This window comes from Stomoxys calcitrans, chromosome 1 (assembly GCF_963082655.1).
Source record: "Stomoxys calcitrans chromosome 1, idStoCalc2.1, whole genome shotgun sequence".
Classification (NCBI taxonomy): Eukaryota; Metazoa; Arthropoda; class Insecta; order Diptera; family Muscidae; genus Stomoxys; species Stomoxys calcitrans.
In genome coordinates this window covers 187,314,075-187,332,243 of record NC_081552.1, presented here as the reverse complement: position 1 = coordinate 187,332,243, position 18,169 = coordinate 187,314,075, and the positions used below count along the sequence as shown (strand labels likewise).

At 42.0% G+C, this 18,169-nt stretch overlaps 1 protein-coding gene across 3 annotated transcripts in view; it reads left to right on the top strand.

The window, feature by feature from the left end:
* The window catches only part of LOC106095073 (hemicentin-1), a 167,077-nt gene that overhangs the window by 107,485 nt on the left and 41,423 nt on the right, over positions 1–18,169 (top strand). For all 3 annotated transcript variants that reach the window (XM_059362944.1, XM_059362941.1, XM_059362950.1), the window contains one exon: positions 12,046–12,256. In XM_059362944.1, the coding sequence (XP_059218927.1) occupies positions 12,046–12,256 (211 nt within the window). The remainder of the gene's footprint in view (positions 1–12,045; positions 12,257–18,169) is intronic.

The window sequence follows — 18,169 nt, the reverse complement described above, 5'->3', positions numbered from 1 at the left end:
AGTTTGGCTATGACAATCAACCACCAAAACCAAGAGAATGAAATAGAACTAACTGTAATGTGCGGACCCTCCCCTTACCCCTTTTTTAAAAATGCCAGATCTCACAGATGGGTGCGGTTATTTAAGCGAAATTTAGTTTGTTTACAATAACTCAACAAGTAAGAGCGTGCTAAGTTAGGCCGGGCCGAATCTCCACCATGGATCGCATTTGTCGAGTTCTTGGCGCGGTAGCTCTTTTTAGGCAAGCAGGGAATAAAGGACAAGAATTGTTATGCTATTGGAGATATATCAAATAATAGTTCGATTCGGACCGTAAGTGAATTGAATGTTGAAGAACATAGTAGTAGTCATTGGGTAATATTTCAGACCATTCGGATAAAAATTGCGCCTTGTAGAGGCTCAAAACGTTAATAAGAAATATTTGTGCGAAATTTCAAGCGTCTAGCTTTACTCTTTCGAAAGTAAGCGTCCTTTCGACAGACAGACAGACGGATGGACGGACGGACATGGCTAGATCGACTTAAAATGTCACAACGATCAAGAATAAATATACTTTATGGGGTCTTAGATGTATATTTCGAGGTGTTACAAACGGAATGACGAAATTTGTATACCTCCAATTCTATGGTGAATGGTATAAAAACAGAAATGGTATCCTTATTTAGGATGGGATATCCAGGGGGGCGCTCCACCTCCAAAGCCAGCCAAATGGAATAAAAAACCAATAATGACAATATGGGAACCAAAAACACCCCCATGTCGGACATATTTACCGACCTTAGCAATATAAGGCTCAAATGAAGGATATTTGTGAGTAGAGCACCAATTTAATATCCACATTCGCGCATAATATCTGAAGGTGAATATATCAGCATCCCCAAACAGGACTTATTTACTGACGTGACATACACTGTACAGATAAAAGAGAGAGTGAAAGAAGACGCAGCGGAGCGGGCCCTGTCCAGCTAGTAATGAAACAGAATGATGATGCATATATCCATGGTGGTGGGTGTAAAAAGTTCGGCACAGTCAAACTTAACACATTTTAACTTCTTCTTATTTTCCTAGAACTGTCTAGAACATTTTGCCCCACTTTGATAAATAGACCAAATGATGCGGATTTATTTTCACTCTCTTACCTTTTGAAATACTGTACAAAGCTTTACACTAATTGTATGGCCACAGCATGAGATTCCCAAAAGTTCATTTATGGCTATACAGAAATAAAGCCCTACCACGCATAAAGCCCATAAAATTTTTTTCATAAAAGTTGCCGTTAAAATTGTTTGTAAGGTCACTGAGAAAGAAGTGATTATCAAATGGCAAAAATGGCAAAAATTCTCATGAAATTTTGCAACTTCATTTTAAAGGAGCTTTTCACCACCTTTTGTACAATAGATCATACGGCTGAGACCGAAGGAATGCAAGTCAAAAAGTATAATCACTCTTCGCAAAAGCTGATTACTTTTTATAACCTGCACCACAGGACGGGTGTATACTAAATTCGTCATTCTGTTTGGAACTCATCGAAATATTGATCTCAGACCCAACAAAGTATTTGATTATACCCACCACCGTAAGATAAGGGCTTTATTCATTTACTCATTCCGTTTGCAACACATCGAAATATCATTTTCCAACCCTACAAAGTACATATATTTCGGATCGTCTTAAAATTCAAAGACGATATAACGATGCCCGTGTGTCTATCCGTCCGTCTGTTGTAATCACTCTATACCGTTCAAAAATGGAGATATTGAGCTGAAATTTGGCACACACACATGCACGCTGGTTAAGTTCTTGAACGGGCCAAATTGGACCTTTTTTGGATATAGCTGCCATATAGACGGATCTCCCGACAAAGGGTCTAATGTCCATATATGCTTTATTTTTTATCCGATTTCCCTGAAAGATGATAATCAAAGAGTAGTTTAAGGGCTCCCGACACCTGACCTAAATATGGTGCAGATCGGACTATATTTGGATATAGCTGCCATTTAGACCGATCTGCCAATAAGGGTCTGAAGCTTTATTTATTAACCGATTTCGCTGAAATTAGAAACAGAGGGTTATTTTAAGCCTACCGATATCTGACCTTAAATTGGTTCAGATCGGACTATATTAAGATATAGCTGTCATGTAGACCAATCTGTCTGAAGCCCACAAAAGCTTTATTATACCCACCACCGATGGATGGGGGTATATTCATTTTGTCATTCCGTTTGCAACACATCGAAATATCCATATCCGACCCTATAAAGTATATATGTTCTTGATCAGCGTAAAAATCTAAGACGATCTGGACAGTTCGTCCGTCTGTCTGTTGAAATCACGCTACAATCTTTAAAAAAAGAGATATTGAGCTGAAACTTTGCACAGATTCTTTTTATACCCTCCACCATAAGATGGGGGGTATACTAATTTCGTCATTCTGATTGTAACTACTCGAAATATTCGTCTGAGACCCCATAAAGTATATATATTCTTGATCGTCGTGACATTTTATGTCGATCTAGCCATGTCCGTCCGTCTGTCCGTCCGTCCGTCCGTCCGTCTGTCTGTCGAAAGCACGCTAACTTCCGAAGGAGTAAAGCTAGCCGCTTGAAATTTTGCACAAATACTTCTTATTAGTGTAGGTCGGTTGGTATTGTAAATGGGCCATATCGGTCCATGTTTTGATATAGCTGCCATATAAACCGATCTTGGGTTTTGACTTCTTGAGCCTCTAGAGTGCGCAATTCTTATCCGATTGGAATGAAATTTTGCATGACGTGTTTTGTTATTATATTCAACAACTGTGCCAAGTATGGTTCAAATCGGTCCATAACCTGATATAGCTGCCATATAAACCGATCTTGGGTCTTGACTTCTTGAGCCTCTAGAGTGCGCAATTCTTATCCGATTGAAATGAAATTTTGCACGACGTGTTTTGTTATTATATCCAACAACTGTGCCAAGTATGGTTGAAATCGGTCCATAACCTGATATAGCTGTCATATAAACAGATCTGGGGATTTGATTTCTTGAGCTTCTAGAGGGCGCAATTCCTATCCGATTTGGCTGAAATTTTGCATGACGTATTTTATTTTTACTTTCAACAACTGTGTCAAATAAGGTTCAAATCGGTTCATAACCTGATATAGCTGCCATATAAACCGATCTGGGATCTTGACCCCTAGAGGTCGCAATTATTATCCGAAATGCCTGAAATTTTGTACGACGTATCCTCTCATGACCATCAACAAACGTGTTTATTATGTTCTGAATCGGTACAGATCCCATATAAATCGTTCTCTCTATTTTACTTCGTGAGCCCCAATGGGCGCAATTCTTATACGAATTGGCTGAAATTTTACACAGGTCTCCAACATATAATTTAATTGTGGTCCGAACCGGACCATATCTTGATATCGTTTTAATAGCAGAGCAACTCTTTTCTTATATCCTTTTTAGCCTAAGAAGAGATGCCGGGAAAACAAATCGACAAATGCGATCCATGGTGGAGGGTATATAAGATTCGGCCCGGCCGAACTTAGCACGCTTTTACTTGTTTTTTTTTTGATCAGCGTAAAAATCTAAGGCAATCTAGCCATATCCATCCGTCTGTCTGTTGAAATCACGCTACTGTCTTTAAAAATAGAGATATTGAGCTGAAACTTTGCACAGATTGTTCTTTTGTCCATTAGCAGGACAAGTTAATAGATGGGCCATATCTGACTATATCTTGATATAGCCCCCATATAGACAGATCGGCCGATTTAGGATCTTAAGCCCATAAAAGCCACATTTATTATCCGATTTTGCTAAAATTTGGGACAGTGAGTTGTATTAGACCCTTCGATGTCATTCGTTGACTTGGCGCAGATCGGTTCAGATTTGGATATGGCTCCCATATAGACCGATCCTCCGATTTAGGGTCTTAGGCCCATATAAGCCAAATTTATTATCCGATTTTGCTGAAATTTGGGACAGTGAGTTGTGTTAGGCCCTTCGATATCCTTCGTTAATTTAGCCCAGAGGTGTTCAGATTTGGATATAGCTGCCATATAGACCGATCCTCCGATTAGGGTCTTTGGCCCATAAAAGCCACATTTATTATCCGATTTTGCTGAAATTTGTGACAGTAAGGCTTTTCGGCATCCGTGTTGTATATGGTTCAGATCGGTTTATTCTTAGTTATAGCTTCTAAAAGGATTAATATGTTGTTATACACAATTGAGCAATGAGTTGTACCGATTAGTATTTGGTCCAAATCGGAACATATATTGATATAACTGCTATGGGACATGAGGTATGCAATTTACACCGGATTTTGATAAATGTGGTTTACGTATATTTGCCCGAGGTGGTGGGTATCCAAAGTTCGGCCCGGCCGAACTTAAAGCCTTTTTACTTGTTTTTAAATATAGCTACTTAAAAGACCAATATTTTGTTATACACAATTGAACAATGACTGGTACTTATAAGTATTTGGTCCAAATCGGAACATATTTCGATATAGCTGCTATGGGGCACAAGATATGCATTTTTCACCGTATTTTGACAAAAGGAGGTTTATATGTACCCGTGGTGGTGGGTATCAAAAGTTAACTTAACGCCTTTTTGGTTGTCCTTCTTCTGTTTCTTTGGTATTACAATGGACGAAAACGTCTAAGTGAGTCTGATGACAGACTGTCACATAATCCTAACCAAACTGAGTTTATGTTGGTCTCAAGAAGTCAGATTTAGAGATTCAGATGAAAGTTGGCACTGATTTTATAAGTCATAAGGTAGGGTTTTGTGCCAAATTTCAACCAAATCGGGTGACAATTTAGGCTCCAAGGGCTAAAGAAGTCAAGTTCGAGCATGGGTTTATATGGGGATATATCTATTTATAGACCGATTCATGACATTCTTGGTATGGATAAGCTCTAACGGTTCAATACGATTGCGAAATTTCATTACAATCGTGTCAGATTTATATATATTTCACATATATATTTTTCAGCCAATATAGCATTTTAAGACTGTAAAAGCCACAGTTTTTGTCCGATCTTTACACAATTTTTTATGAGATGTTTATACCCTACACTACCACTGCGGTACAGGTTTTTCATTTGCTTGCAACGCTAATAAGGAGAAGAGCTAGACCGATCGACTCAGAATCACTTTCTGGTTCAATTTAGCCATGTCCGTCTGTCCGTCTGTGAGTCCATGAATTCTTGCAATTAAAGTGCAGGTCGTATTTGTTGTCCACTTATCACGAAATGTTGCACATATTTCTTCTCTGGCTCAAGGACGAATGCTATTGATTTTGGTTAAAATCAGTTCAGATTTAGATATAGCTCCCATATTAATGTATCGCCCGGTTTGCACCTAAATGGCCGTAGTAGCTACACTTTTCAACCGATGTGCACAAAACATATTTGAGAAATTTCATCAAAATCGGTCCCGATTTAGATATAGCTCCCATGTACCACAGTGGTGGTGTAGGGTATAAAATTCTTAAAAGGTTCTATTCATTACGTGCAAAATTAAAGTCTGACTAGATTTCAACATAGGTTTCATGTACTTAAAGTAGTATGTATGTTGACTCGGTGTTGTAGGGTATTCTATAGTCGGCTCGCCCGACTTTTGCCTTTCCTTACTGGTATTGTATTTACTGCAAATCGGACGAACATATATATTGGAGCTACATCCAAATCTGAACCGATTTTTTCCAATTTCAATGGGCTTCATCTCTAGGCCGAAAAATATGCCTGTGCTCAATTTGGAGACAATCGGATGGAAATTGCGACCTGCAGTTTGTACAAAAATGAACATGGACAGACGGACAGACAGACAGACGAACAGACGGACATAGCTAAATCGAATCGGAAGTGATTCTGAGTCTATGGGTATACTTATCAATGCGCTAAGTTATAATACCCTGTACCACATTATTGGTTTAGGGTAAAATGAAATTGTTGCGCTTTGTTTATTAGTTTGAAATTTTCATGAAATTTTCACATATAATCAAAAAAGCTAGATCTCGGAAATGGATGCACCGAATTAAGTGAGATTTTGCATGCAACATTATGGTACCAAAAAAAAAAAAAAAACACGAAATTGGTATAAAATTTTGGGGTCAACTAACAAGGGGCGACGCGCCATCCTAAGCTAAATTGCACAAATATGTCGATGGGCTTAACCTTTCTTACTGTCCAAAATTTCGGCGGCATCGGAAAATAAATGCGCCTTTTATGCGCTCTAAACTTTAAATCGAGAGATCGGTCTATATGGCAGCTGTATCCAAATCTGGACCAATCTGTGCCAAATTAAAGAAAGATGTCGAGTGGTCCAACGCAAATCACTGTCACAAATTTCAGCAAAATCGGATAATAAGTGTGGCTTTTATGGGCCTAAGACCCTAAATCAGCAGATCGGTCTATATGGCAGCTATATCCAAATCCTTACCGATCTGGGCCAAATTGAAGAAGGATATCGAAGGGCCCAACGCAACTCACTATCCCAAATTTCAGCAAAAACGGATAATAAATGTGGATTTTATGGGCCTAAGACCCTGAATCGGCGGATTGGTCTATATATGGGCTATATCAAGATATAGTCCGATATAGCCTATCTTCGAACTTAACCTGCTTATGGACAAAAAAAGAATCTGTGCAAAGTTTCAGTTTATTTTTAAAGACTGTAGCGTTATTTCAACATGCAGACGGATGGACATACGGACGAACATGCGGACGGACAGACGGACGGACATGGCTAGATCGTCTTAGATTTTTACGCTGATCAAGAAAATATATTCCCATCCTTTGGCGGTGGGTATAAAAAGTAAAGTCTGACGAGTCGTCTCACCCTATAAACTCCCCCTAAACCAATGGTATTTGGGGCTTAAATAAAAGAAATTTGAGAGTAGAGCACGAGCTAAGTGCGTGTGTGACCGACCCACCCTACATTCCCCACTAATATCCAGTTTGTGGATTATGAATGTGGATTGGGAATGGAGTATGAATTTGATATCTGCTTTCGGGGCAAAGAGTTTGGCTATGACAATCAACCACCAAAACCAAGAGAATGAAATAGAACTAACTGTAATGTGCGGACCCTCCCCTTACCCCTTTTTTAAAAATGCCAGATCTCACAGATGGGTGCGGTTATTTAAGCGAAATTTAGTTTGTTTACAATAACTCAACAAGTAAGAGCGTGCTAAGTTAGGCCGGGCCGAATCTCCACCATGGATCGCATTTGTCGAGTTCTTGGCGCGGTAGCTCTTTTTAGGCAAGCAGGGAATAAAGGACAAGAATTGTTATGCTATTGGAGATATATCAAATAATAGTTCGATTCGGACCGTAAGTGAATTGAATGTTGAAGAACATAGTAGTAGTCATTGGGTAATATTTCAGACCATTCGGATAAAAATTGCGCCTTGTAGAGGCTCAAAACGTTAATAAGAAATATTTGTGCGAAATTTCAAGCGTCTAGCTTTACTCTTTCGAAAGTAAGCGTCCTTTCGACAGACAGACAGACGGATGGACGGACGGACATGGCTAGATCGACTTAAAATGTCACAACGATCAAGAATAAATATACTTTATGGGGTCTTAGATGTATATTTCGAGGTGTTACAAACGGAATGACGAAATTTGTATACCTCCAATTCTATGGTGAATGGTATAAAAACAGAAATGGTATCCTTATTTAGGATGGGATATCCAGGGGGGCGCTCCACCTCCAAAGCCAGCCAAATGGAATAAAAAACCAATAATGACAATATGGGAACCAAAAACACCCCCATGTCGGACATATTTACCGACCTTAGCAATATAAGGCTCAAATGAAGGATATTTGTGAGTAGAGCACCAATTTAATATCCACATTCGCGCATAATATCTGAAGGTGAATATATCAGCATCCCCAAACAGGACTTATTTACTGACGTGACATACACTGTACAGATAAAAGAGAGAGTGAAAGAAGACGCAGCGGAGCGGGCCCTGTCCAGCTAGTAATGAAACAGAATGATGATGCATATATCCATGGTGGTGGGTGTAAAAAGTTCGGCACAGTCAAACTTAACACATTTTAACTTCTTCTTATTTTCCTAGAACTGTCTAGAACATTTTGCCCCACTTTGATAAATAGACCAAATGATGCGGATTTATTTTCACTCTCTTACCTTTTGAAATACTGTACAAAGCTTTACACTAATTGTATGGCCACAGCATGAGATTCCCAAAAGTTCATTTATGGCTATACAGAAATAAAGCCCTACCACGCATAAAGCCCATAAAATTTTTTTCATAAAAGTTGCCGTTAAAATTGTTTGTAAGGTCACTGAGAAAGAAGTGATTATCAAATGGCAAAAATGGCAAAAATTCTCATGAAATTTTGCAACTTCATTTTAAAGGAGCTTTTCACCACCTTTTGTACAATAGATCATACGGCTGAGACCGAAGGAATGCAAGTCAAAAAGTATAATCACTCTTCGCAAAAGCTGATTACTTTTTATAACCTGCACCACAGGACGGGTGTATACTAAATTCGTCATTCTGTTTGGAACTCATCGAAATATTGATCTCAGACCCAACAAAGTATTTGATTATACCCACCACCGTAAGATAAGGGCTTTATTCATTTACTCATTCCGTTTGCAACACATCGAAATATCATTTTCCAACCCTACAAAGTACATATATTTCGGATCGTCTTAAAATTCAAAGACGATATAACGATGCCCGTGTGTCTATCCGTCCGTCTGTTGTAATCACTCTATACCGTTCAAAAATGGAGATATTGAGCTGAAATTTGGCACACACACATGCACGCTGGTTAAGTTCTTGAACGGGCCAAATTGGACCTTTTTTGGATATAGCTGCCATATAGACGGATCTCCCGACAAAGGGTCTAATGTCCATATATGCTTTATTTTTTATCCGATTTCCCTGAAAGATGATAATCAAAGAGTAGTTTAAGGGCTCCCGACACCTGACCTAAATATGGTGCAGATCGGACTATATTTGGATATAGCTGCCATTTAGACCGATCTGCCAATAAGGGTCTGAAGCTTTATTTATTAACCGATTTCGCTGAAATTAGAAACAGAGGGTTATTTTAAGCCTACCGATATCTGACCTTAAATTGGTTCAGATCGGACTATATTAAGATATAGCTGTCATGTAGACCAATCTGTCTGAAGCCCACAAAAGCTTTATTATACCCACCACCGATGGATGGGGGTATATTCATTTTGTCATTCCGTTTGCAACACATCGAAATATCCATATCCGACCCTATAAAGTATATATGTTCTTGATCAGCGTAAAAATCTAAGACGATCTGGACAGTTCGTCCGTCTGTCTGTTGAAATCACGCTACAATCTTTAAAAAAAGAGATATTGAGCTGAAACTTTGCACAGATTCTTTTTATACCCTCCACCATAAGATGGGGGGGTATACTAATTTCGTCATTCTGATTGTAACTACTCGAAATATTCGTCTGAGACCCCATAAAGTATATATATTCTTGATCGTCGTGACATTTTATGTCGATCTAGCCATGTCCGTCCGTCTGTCCGTCCGTCCGTCCGTCCGTCTGTCTGTCGAAAGCACGCTAACTTCCGAAGGAGTAAAGCTAGCCGCTTGAAATTTTGCACAAATACTTCTTATTAGTGTAGGTCGGTTGGTATTGTAAATGGGCCATATCGGTCCATGTTTTGATATAGCTGCCATATAAACCGATCTTGGGTTTTGACTTCTTGAGCCTCTAGAGTGCGCAATTCTTATCCGATTGGAATGAAATTTTGCATGACGTGTTTTGTTATGATATCCAACAACTGCGCCAAGTATGGTTCAAATCGGTTCATAACCTGATATAGCTGCCATATAAACCGATCTTGGGTTTTGACTTCTTGAGCCTCTGGAGTGCGCAATTCTTATCCGATTGAAATGAAATTTTGCACGACGTGTTTTGTTATTATATCCAACAACTGTGCCAAGTATGGTTCAAATCGGCCCATAACCTGATATAGCTGCCATATAAACCGATCTGGGATCTTGACTTCTTGACCCCTAGAGGTCGCACGGATCCTCTCATGACCATCAACAAACGTGTTTATTATGGTCTGAATCGGTCTATAGCCCGATACAGATCCCATATAAATCGTTCTCTCTATTTTACTTCGTGAGCCCCAATGGGCGCAATTCTTATACGAATTGGCTGAAATTTTACACAGGTCTCCAATATATAATTTAATTGTGGTCCGAACAGGACCATATATTGATATTGTTTTAATAGCAGAGCAACTCTTTTCTTATATCCTCTTTAGCCTAAGAAGAGATGCCGGGAAAACAACTCGACAAATGCGATCCATGGTGGAGGGTATATAAGATTCGGCCCGACCGAACTTAGCACGCTTTTACTTGTTACTTCTTTAATTTGGTCCACATCGGACCAGTTTTGGTTAGGTGTACCATATAGAAAGAACTCTCTATGTAAAGTCTTGGCCCTAAAAAGCCCGTTTATTATCCGATTTCGTTGAATTTCGACGCAGTGACTTATGTTAGGCTTTTCGAAATCCGTCTTCTATATGGTTCAGATCTATTTATATTTGGATATAGCTTCTAAAAAGACCAACATTTTGTTCTACAAAATTGAACAGTAACATACATTTATTAGAGGGTTTACATATATACCCGAGGTGGTGGGTATCCAAAGTTTCGCCCGACCGAACTCTATGCCTTTTTACTTGTTTTTGATCGTCTTGAAATTCTAATTTGATTTAGGCTTGTCCGTCCGCCAACCTGTCTGTCGAAAGCATGCTTACTTTCGAACGAGTGAAGCTAGGCAATTGAAATTTTGCACAAATAAAGGGTGATTTTTTTGAGGTTAGGATTTTCATGCATTAGTATTTGACAGATCACGTGGGATTTCAGACATGGTGTCAAAGAGAAAGATGCTCAGTATGCTTTGACATTTCATCATGAATAGACTTACTAACGAGCAACGCTTGCAAATCATTGAATTTTATTACCAAAATCAGTGTTCGGTTCGAAATGTGTTCATTCACCGTAACGTTGCGTCCAACAGCATCTTTGAAAAAATACGGTCCAATGATTCCACCAGCGTACAAACCACACCAAACAGTGCATTTTTCGGGATGCATGGGCAGTTCTTGAACGGCTTCTGGTTGCTCTTCACTCCAAATGCGGCAATTTTGCTTATTTATGTAGCCATTCAACCAGAAATGAGCCTCATCGCTGAACAAAATTTGTCAAAATTTGAACACATTTCGAACCGAACACTAATTTTGGTAATAAAATTCAATGATTTGCAAGCGTTGCTCGTTAGTAAGTCTATTCATGATGAAATGTCAAAGCATACTGAGCATCTTTCTCTTTGACACCATGTCTGAAATCCCACGTGATCTGTCAAATACTAATGCATGAAAATCCTAACCTCAAAAAAATCACCCTTTACTTATTAACAGTCTATGTTTTGATACAGCTGCCATGTAAGCCGATCTATCGATTTGACTTTTGCAGCTTCCAGAGGGCGTTACTATAACCCATTTTGGCTAAAAGTTTGACGTCCAAAATACTCCCTAAGTGTTACCAACATTGTTTCATAACTTGATATAGCTCCCATGTAAACCGATCGCCCTAACGAATATCTTGAGCCTTTAGAGGATGCAACACAATTACTATTCGATTTGACTGAAATTTTGTATGTTCATAACCTGATAGATCTCCAATATATTTGAAACATTCATTTAAAGAACATGGTGGAGGGTAAGTTAGTTTCGGCCATGCCGAACTTAACGCGATTTCACTTGTTAAAATTCACAACATTCTCTTCCCTTATGCCTCATCAAAAAGGAAAGCATAAAAATGATAAAACCCATGAAAAAGAATTATAATTTCCTACCTTGTTTGACATGCCATAAGCACGGAGTATCTGTCCTTTGGGTAGATGGAAAGGCAAATATGCCACTCTTTGTTGGCGACTCCTATTTCAGTGAATAATAAAGCAATTGATTGAAGCATGTACTTCTTCTTTGATATTTTAAGGTTTCCTGGATAAGGCATCGCGATATGCACATCCTGACTGTTGGCACTTACACCTATACATCGGATTTGCGTTTTCAGGCCATACACCACAATGACACTGAGGATTGGACATTGCAGATAAAATGGACACAGAAACGTGATGCGGGCATGTTTGAGTGTCAAATATCCACTCAGCCAGTGCGAAGTTATTTTGTGAATCTCAACGTTGTGGGTAAGTATTGAATAATGGCGCCAACGTGCGCCAAATTATTGCAAAATTTGGATTTTTTGCCCAGTTCTTTGTGTGAAAAGGCCTTTAAATACTTGAGAACAAATAAAAAAAAAAAAAACTTTGATGTGCGAAGGAAAAGAAAGAGTTATCATTCATGCGTGTTTATTTAATTGATTATCAATCAATGCATTTGAAAAAGATTCTTCTACAAGTATTTCGATAAACTTAGACTTACTTTCGTGGTGAGAGCGATCGTGTTCGTCTATCATCAGTCTAAAATCAAAGAAAGGATCATGAAATATGGCACAAGCATCCATTATGTCCTAGAGATAAAGTCTTAATATTTCTTCATTCAACTTTTAGTATTTACGAGTAGAACCGGGACCGCTCCGCTCCGCCTTCTTTAACACTCCACCTTTCTAGGTTGGGGACACTTCGCCCTGAATGTGAATATCGAATTAGTGCCATTGTAGCCTATGTCCTCCTATGACGCTGAACGCCTGCGTTCGAATGCTGGCGAGGACATCGGACATAGTTAAAGCGGTGCTGGCGACATTTGCGAGGTACCATGCCACGCATGCAAATGCAAATTTGCCCATGAACAATCCATTAACGATCAGGGCAAACTTTTCATATGTCAATGAGACTGCACTCAAGTTCAAGTTTTTAAGTTTAGGCTCATTGATAAAGGGCCTCATTTCTTCGCCGAGTCCGAATGGCGTGCCGCAGTGCGACACCTCTTTTGATTAAAAGTTTTTACATGGCATAGTGCCTCACAAATGTCACCAGCATTAGGAGGGGATAACCACCGCTGAAAATTGTATGCTGGTCTCCCAAGAATTCGAACCCAGGCGTTCAACGTCATAGGCGGACATGCTAACCTCTGCTCTACGGTGGCATGCACGGCCATGTAAAAAATTCTCCCCAAAGAGGTGTCGCACTGCGGCACGCCGTTCGGACTCGGCTATAAAATAAGGTTCCTTATAATTGAGTGTGAATCGAAAAGCATTCATTGATGTGTGAGAAGTTTGCCCCTGCTCGGTTCCTGGACAAATGTTTACTCTACTCCCAACTGCAGTACTTTTGAGACCTATTTTTCAGTGTTCTGTTATGACTTTCAACAAATGTGGCGAGTACGGTCCAAATCGGTCTATAACCTCATATTGCTCCCATATAAACCGATCTCCCGATTTGTCTTCTTGTGCCCCTGGGAGCCTCAATTGTCATCCAATTTGGTTGAAATTTTGCACATAGTGTTCTGTTATGACTTCCAAGAACTGTACAAAGTACGGTTCGAATCGGTCTAAACCTGATATAGCTCCCATATAAACCGATCTTCCGATTTGACTTCTTGAGTCCCTGTAAGCGTCAATTTTAGTCGGATTTGGCTGAAATTTTCCACAAAGTAATGTGTTGTGACTTTCAACAACTGTGCCAATTCCATGGCAGCCGGTTGTACGTACCGGATTGACCCGATGGAATCTTCATCGGCAAGGGCTGCCGCCTCAGTGTACGTGTTCGTCTTTTTTCGTCATGGGAGAGGCACATCCCGGAGTGCCTTCTCCGTATGCTTTTGGTCCGTGCCGGGATTGAAAAGAACCCCGGACCCTGGTTCTGTTCCGTTTGCCAGAACCGCCTTCATCATCGGTCAGTGTCGGTGAGGTGTAACAGGTGCTTGGAGTGGGTACATTTCCGTTCTTGCTCTGGCCTAACTTCGCTACGGGAGTATAGTCATACTGGCTATGTCGCTAGGTGCTGTGCGAACACAGCCAGCAGTGGGTCACAAGCGTCGCCGTCGTCGCTTTCGGCGTCCTCGTCGTCGGACTATGTGACCCCCCCGACCTCTCCCGTACGGCAATTTATGCAAAGACAGCACCCTAGCCCTACTATTGCCAGGCCAGTGTCGGGAAATGTATCGTTCCTGCAGTTAAACTGCAATGGACTGCGAGGCAAGATTGATGAGATTGTGGATTTTATGAGTCGGAAGAGCATATCGGTCGCTGCGATCCAGGAGACAAAGCTGACTAACACCTGCAGCTTGCACAGTTGTCACGGCTACAATGTGCTACGTAAGGATCGCTCAAGGAATGGAGGTGGGGGATTGGCCTTCGTTATACACCATTCCGTGCAGTATAGACCTATCTCGCCTGCGCTTGACGCTAGTGACCCATACATGGAATGTATGGGGGTAGCAGTCAAGTCTGGTACTGCCGAGATAGAGATATACAACGTGTATATACCGCCGGTTGGCAGCTGTGTCCCGATTAATGGCCAGGCCTACAGCCCCGACATAAGTGGGTTGCTATCTGGCCATAGTCGTCTGGTTCTGGGGGATTTCAATGCACATCACTCGTCATGGCATTCTCCCCTAGGCAACGACCAGCGTGGCATAGCTTTGGCAGAGCAGATAGATAGCTCCACGTTTTGCACGGTGAATGAGGATGCCCCCACTAGGATTACGAGGAGGTGCAGCAGCTCGCCAGACATCTCAATCGCATCCCCTGATCTCCTGAGTGACGTATCCTGGCAAGCCGTCATCTCTTTGGGGTCAGACCACCTCCCCATAATCCTCACCATCGACCGACCACCCGACTTCATAACCTCTGAGCGCCGAACGTTCATCAACTACAAGAAGGCCAATTGGACTGGCTTCAGAGAGTATACCAATCGCCGCTTCAATGAACTGCCACCCCCCTCTGATGTGCTTGTGGCCGAGAGGAAATTCCGAGACATCATCAACGCAGCAGCCGCTCGCTTTATACCAGCCGGTCGAATACCGCAAGTGCGACCCAATTTCCCGGCGCAAGCAGTGGTACTCGCAGACGAGCGTGATGGGATTCGTGCTATGGACCCCGCTAACCCCAGAATCAGCGAGCTGAATCTGGAAATAAACAGGGTAGTCAACGAACATAAGCGGAATTTGTGGCTGGAACACTTGGAGCAATGTAACTTAGGCACCGGTGCAGGCAAATTGTGGGCCACTGTTAAGTCTCTCTCGAACCCCGGTAGACGGGACGACAGGACCTCAGTCACTTTTGGCGAGTTAACCGTGACTGATCCGAAGAGATGCGCCAGGTTGTTCAACCGTCAATTTATCGTGCATCCCGAGAGAGACAGGGCAAGGAGGAGAGCCATTCGCCGTATTCGTGGTCTCCGAGCCGATGAACAGCCATCACAATTTACCGTGGGCGAAGTTACGAATGTCATCCGTGGCGCCAAATCTTCCAAGGCGTTGGGCCCCGACGGAATCTCTACATTGATGCTGAAGAATCTGGATTTACCTGGAGTTGAGTACCTTACCACTGTCCTTAACCTGTCTTTGAACACTCTTATAGTTCCCGATGTCTGGAAAATGGGCAGAGTGATCCCGCTACTGAAGCCTGGTAAAGACCCGAGTTTGGGGGAGTCGTACAGACCGATCACCCTTCTCTCACCAGTGGCTAAGACGCTTGAGGCATTACTCCTCCCGAGCCTCGTAGGAGAATTTCCATTCGCCGAGCATCAACACGGATTTCGGAGACTGCACAGCACAACAACAGCTTTGCATGCCATCACCACACACATTTGCCGTGGCTTCAATCAACCCAGGCCATGTGATAGGACGGTCCTCGTGGCATTGGACCTATCGAAGGCATTCGACACGGTCAGCCATGCCAAATTATTTGAGGACATCGCCAACACGTCCCTCCAGCCAGGCCTTAAACGTTGGGTCGCGAATTATCTGTGTGGCCGCCAGTCATTTGTGGAATTTAGGGATAAGAAGTCAAAACACCGTAGAGTGAAACAGGGAGTTCCCCAAGGCGGGGTGATATCTCCGGCTCTGTTTAACCTCTACCTATCCTCCATCCCACCTCCTCCAGACGGCATAGAGATCGTATCATATGCGGACGACTGTACGATCTTGGCATCAGGCCCCCCACCCATTGATGACATCTGCGATAGGTTGAACGTCTACCTCAACGAGCTTGCCTCATATTTCGCTGCAAGAAATCTGAAGATATCCGCCACCAAATCTTCAGCCACACTTCACTACAAATACACGTGAGGTGAATTCTGAGCTGACTGTGATGGTCGATGGAGAATTGATTCCGACCATCAAGTGTCCCAAAATACTTGGCGTCACATTTGACAGCTCCTACACTTTCTCCCCACATGCCACAGCAATCTGCAATAAAGTCAAAAGTAGAAACAAGGTCCTCAAGTCACTCGCTGGCAGCACTTGGGGTGCAGACAAAGAAACCTTGTTGACCACGTACAAAGCAATTGGCCGGTCTGTGGTAAGTTATGCAGCGCCAGTGTGGTCACGTCAGCTTTGTGACACGCAGTGGAATAATATTCAGATCTGTCAGAATGCCGCCCTCCGAACTGCGACGGGCTGCCTCCTTAGTTCTCATGTGGACCACCTCCACCAGGAGACAAAGATCCTACCAGTGCGAAGACATAACTACATGCTGTCTAAGCAATACCTTTTGGGCTGTTATCGCAGAAATCATCCAAATCATCATCTTGTGGATAGATACCCACCGCCCAGAAGCCTTAAGGTAGATCTACATGATCTAGAGCGTGAGGTCCAGCGCTACAAGAGAGAACCTCTAGATCAAGCGGCATATCAAGCGGGTCTGAACAACATTCATGCAGACACGGTAGCAGACGCGTTAACTGGCTACCGGGTGAATGTAGTCCTTGGAGAACGACCGCCACCCATTGCACCCGAAGAAATCGACCTCCCCCGGCAAACCAGAGTGATTCTGGCTCAATTACGTTCCGGCAGATGCAGCCGCCTCAATTCCCACAGAGCTAGGATTGATGCCGACGTGCAAGATGTATGTCCCGACTGTAACCAGGGACCGCACGATACACGTCACCTGTTTAACTGCCCGGCCAGACCCACTCGACTCAGACCCAGATCCCTGTGGACGCACCCCATCTTAGTCGCGGAGTTCCTGGGTCTTGACACTCAACAGAATCAAGCAGACGAAAGATAGTACACAATAAACTGCTACAACAACAACAACAACAACAACTGTGCCATGTACGGTCCAAATCGCTCCCACATATACCGATCTCCCGATTTGAATTCTTGATTACACGCCGCGATTTTTATCCGATTTGGCTGAAATTTTATTTAATGTGCTCAACAACTGTGCCAAGTTCGGTCCAAATCGGTGTATGATCAGATATAGCTCACATATTTTAGCAGAATCCATGGTGGTGGGTTTCCAAAATTCGGCCCGGCCGAACTTAGAACGATTTTATTTGTTTGCTCTCTCTTGCGTTTGAGCTCTAAATTGTCGTGATTGGTCTATATATCCATTTGGCGGGTTTTGGGCGGCTCCAGAGCCGCCAGACCCCAACAATAGAAATTATGTTTTGGTGACTGTAAGAGTGCAAAACAAGTACAAGCGTGCTAAGTTCGGACGGGTCGAATCTTATATACCCTCCAACATGAATCGCTTTTGTCAAGTTCTTTGAATGACTTCTGTTTAGAGGAGTTTTGGGATAGGGGCGGCTAGTCTTCAATACCTTTCATTTGATGCTCATGTTGTGTCCATCGGTCCACCTTTGTTTTTCGGCGGCGTTTTTGTGGTAAGAGGAAGGCCCCGCCTCCTATAGCCTATGTTTCCACCCAGACCAACCAACACATTATGCGAAAATTTCGAGAAAATTTTTTCTGCCGTTTTTGAGTCCCTACGGAACACACAACAAACCGAATACCATACAGCCGTGAATGGCTGTACTTTGGCCTTATTTTTATACCCACCACCGAAGGAGTAAAAATCTAAGACGATCTAGACATGTCCGTCCGTCTGTCCGTCTGACTGTTGAAATCACGCTTCAGTCTTTAAAAATAGAGATATTGAGCTGAAACTTGGCACAGATTCTTTTTTGTCCATAAGCAGTTTAAGTTCGAAG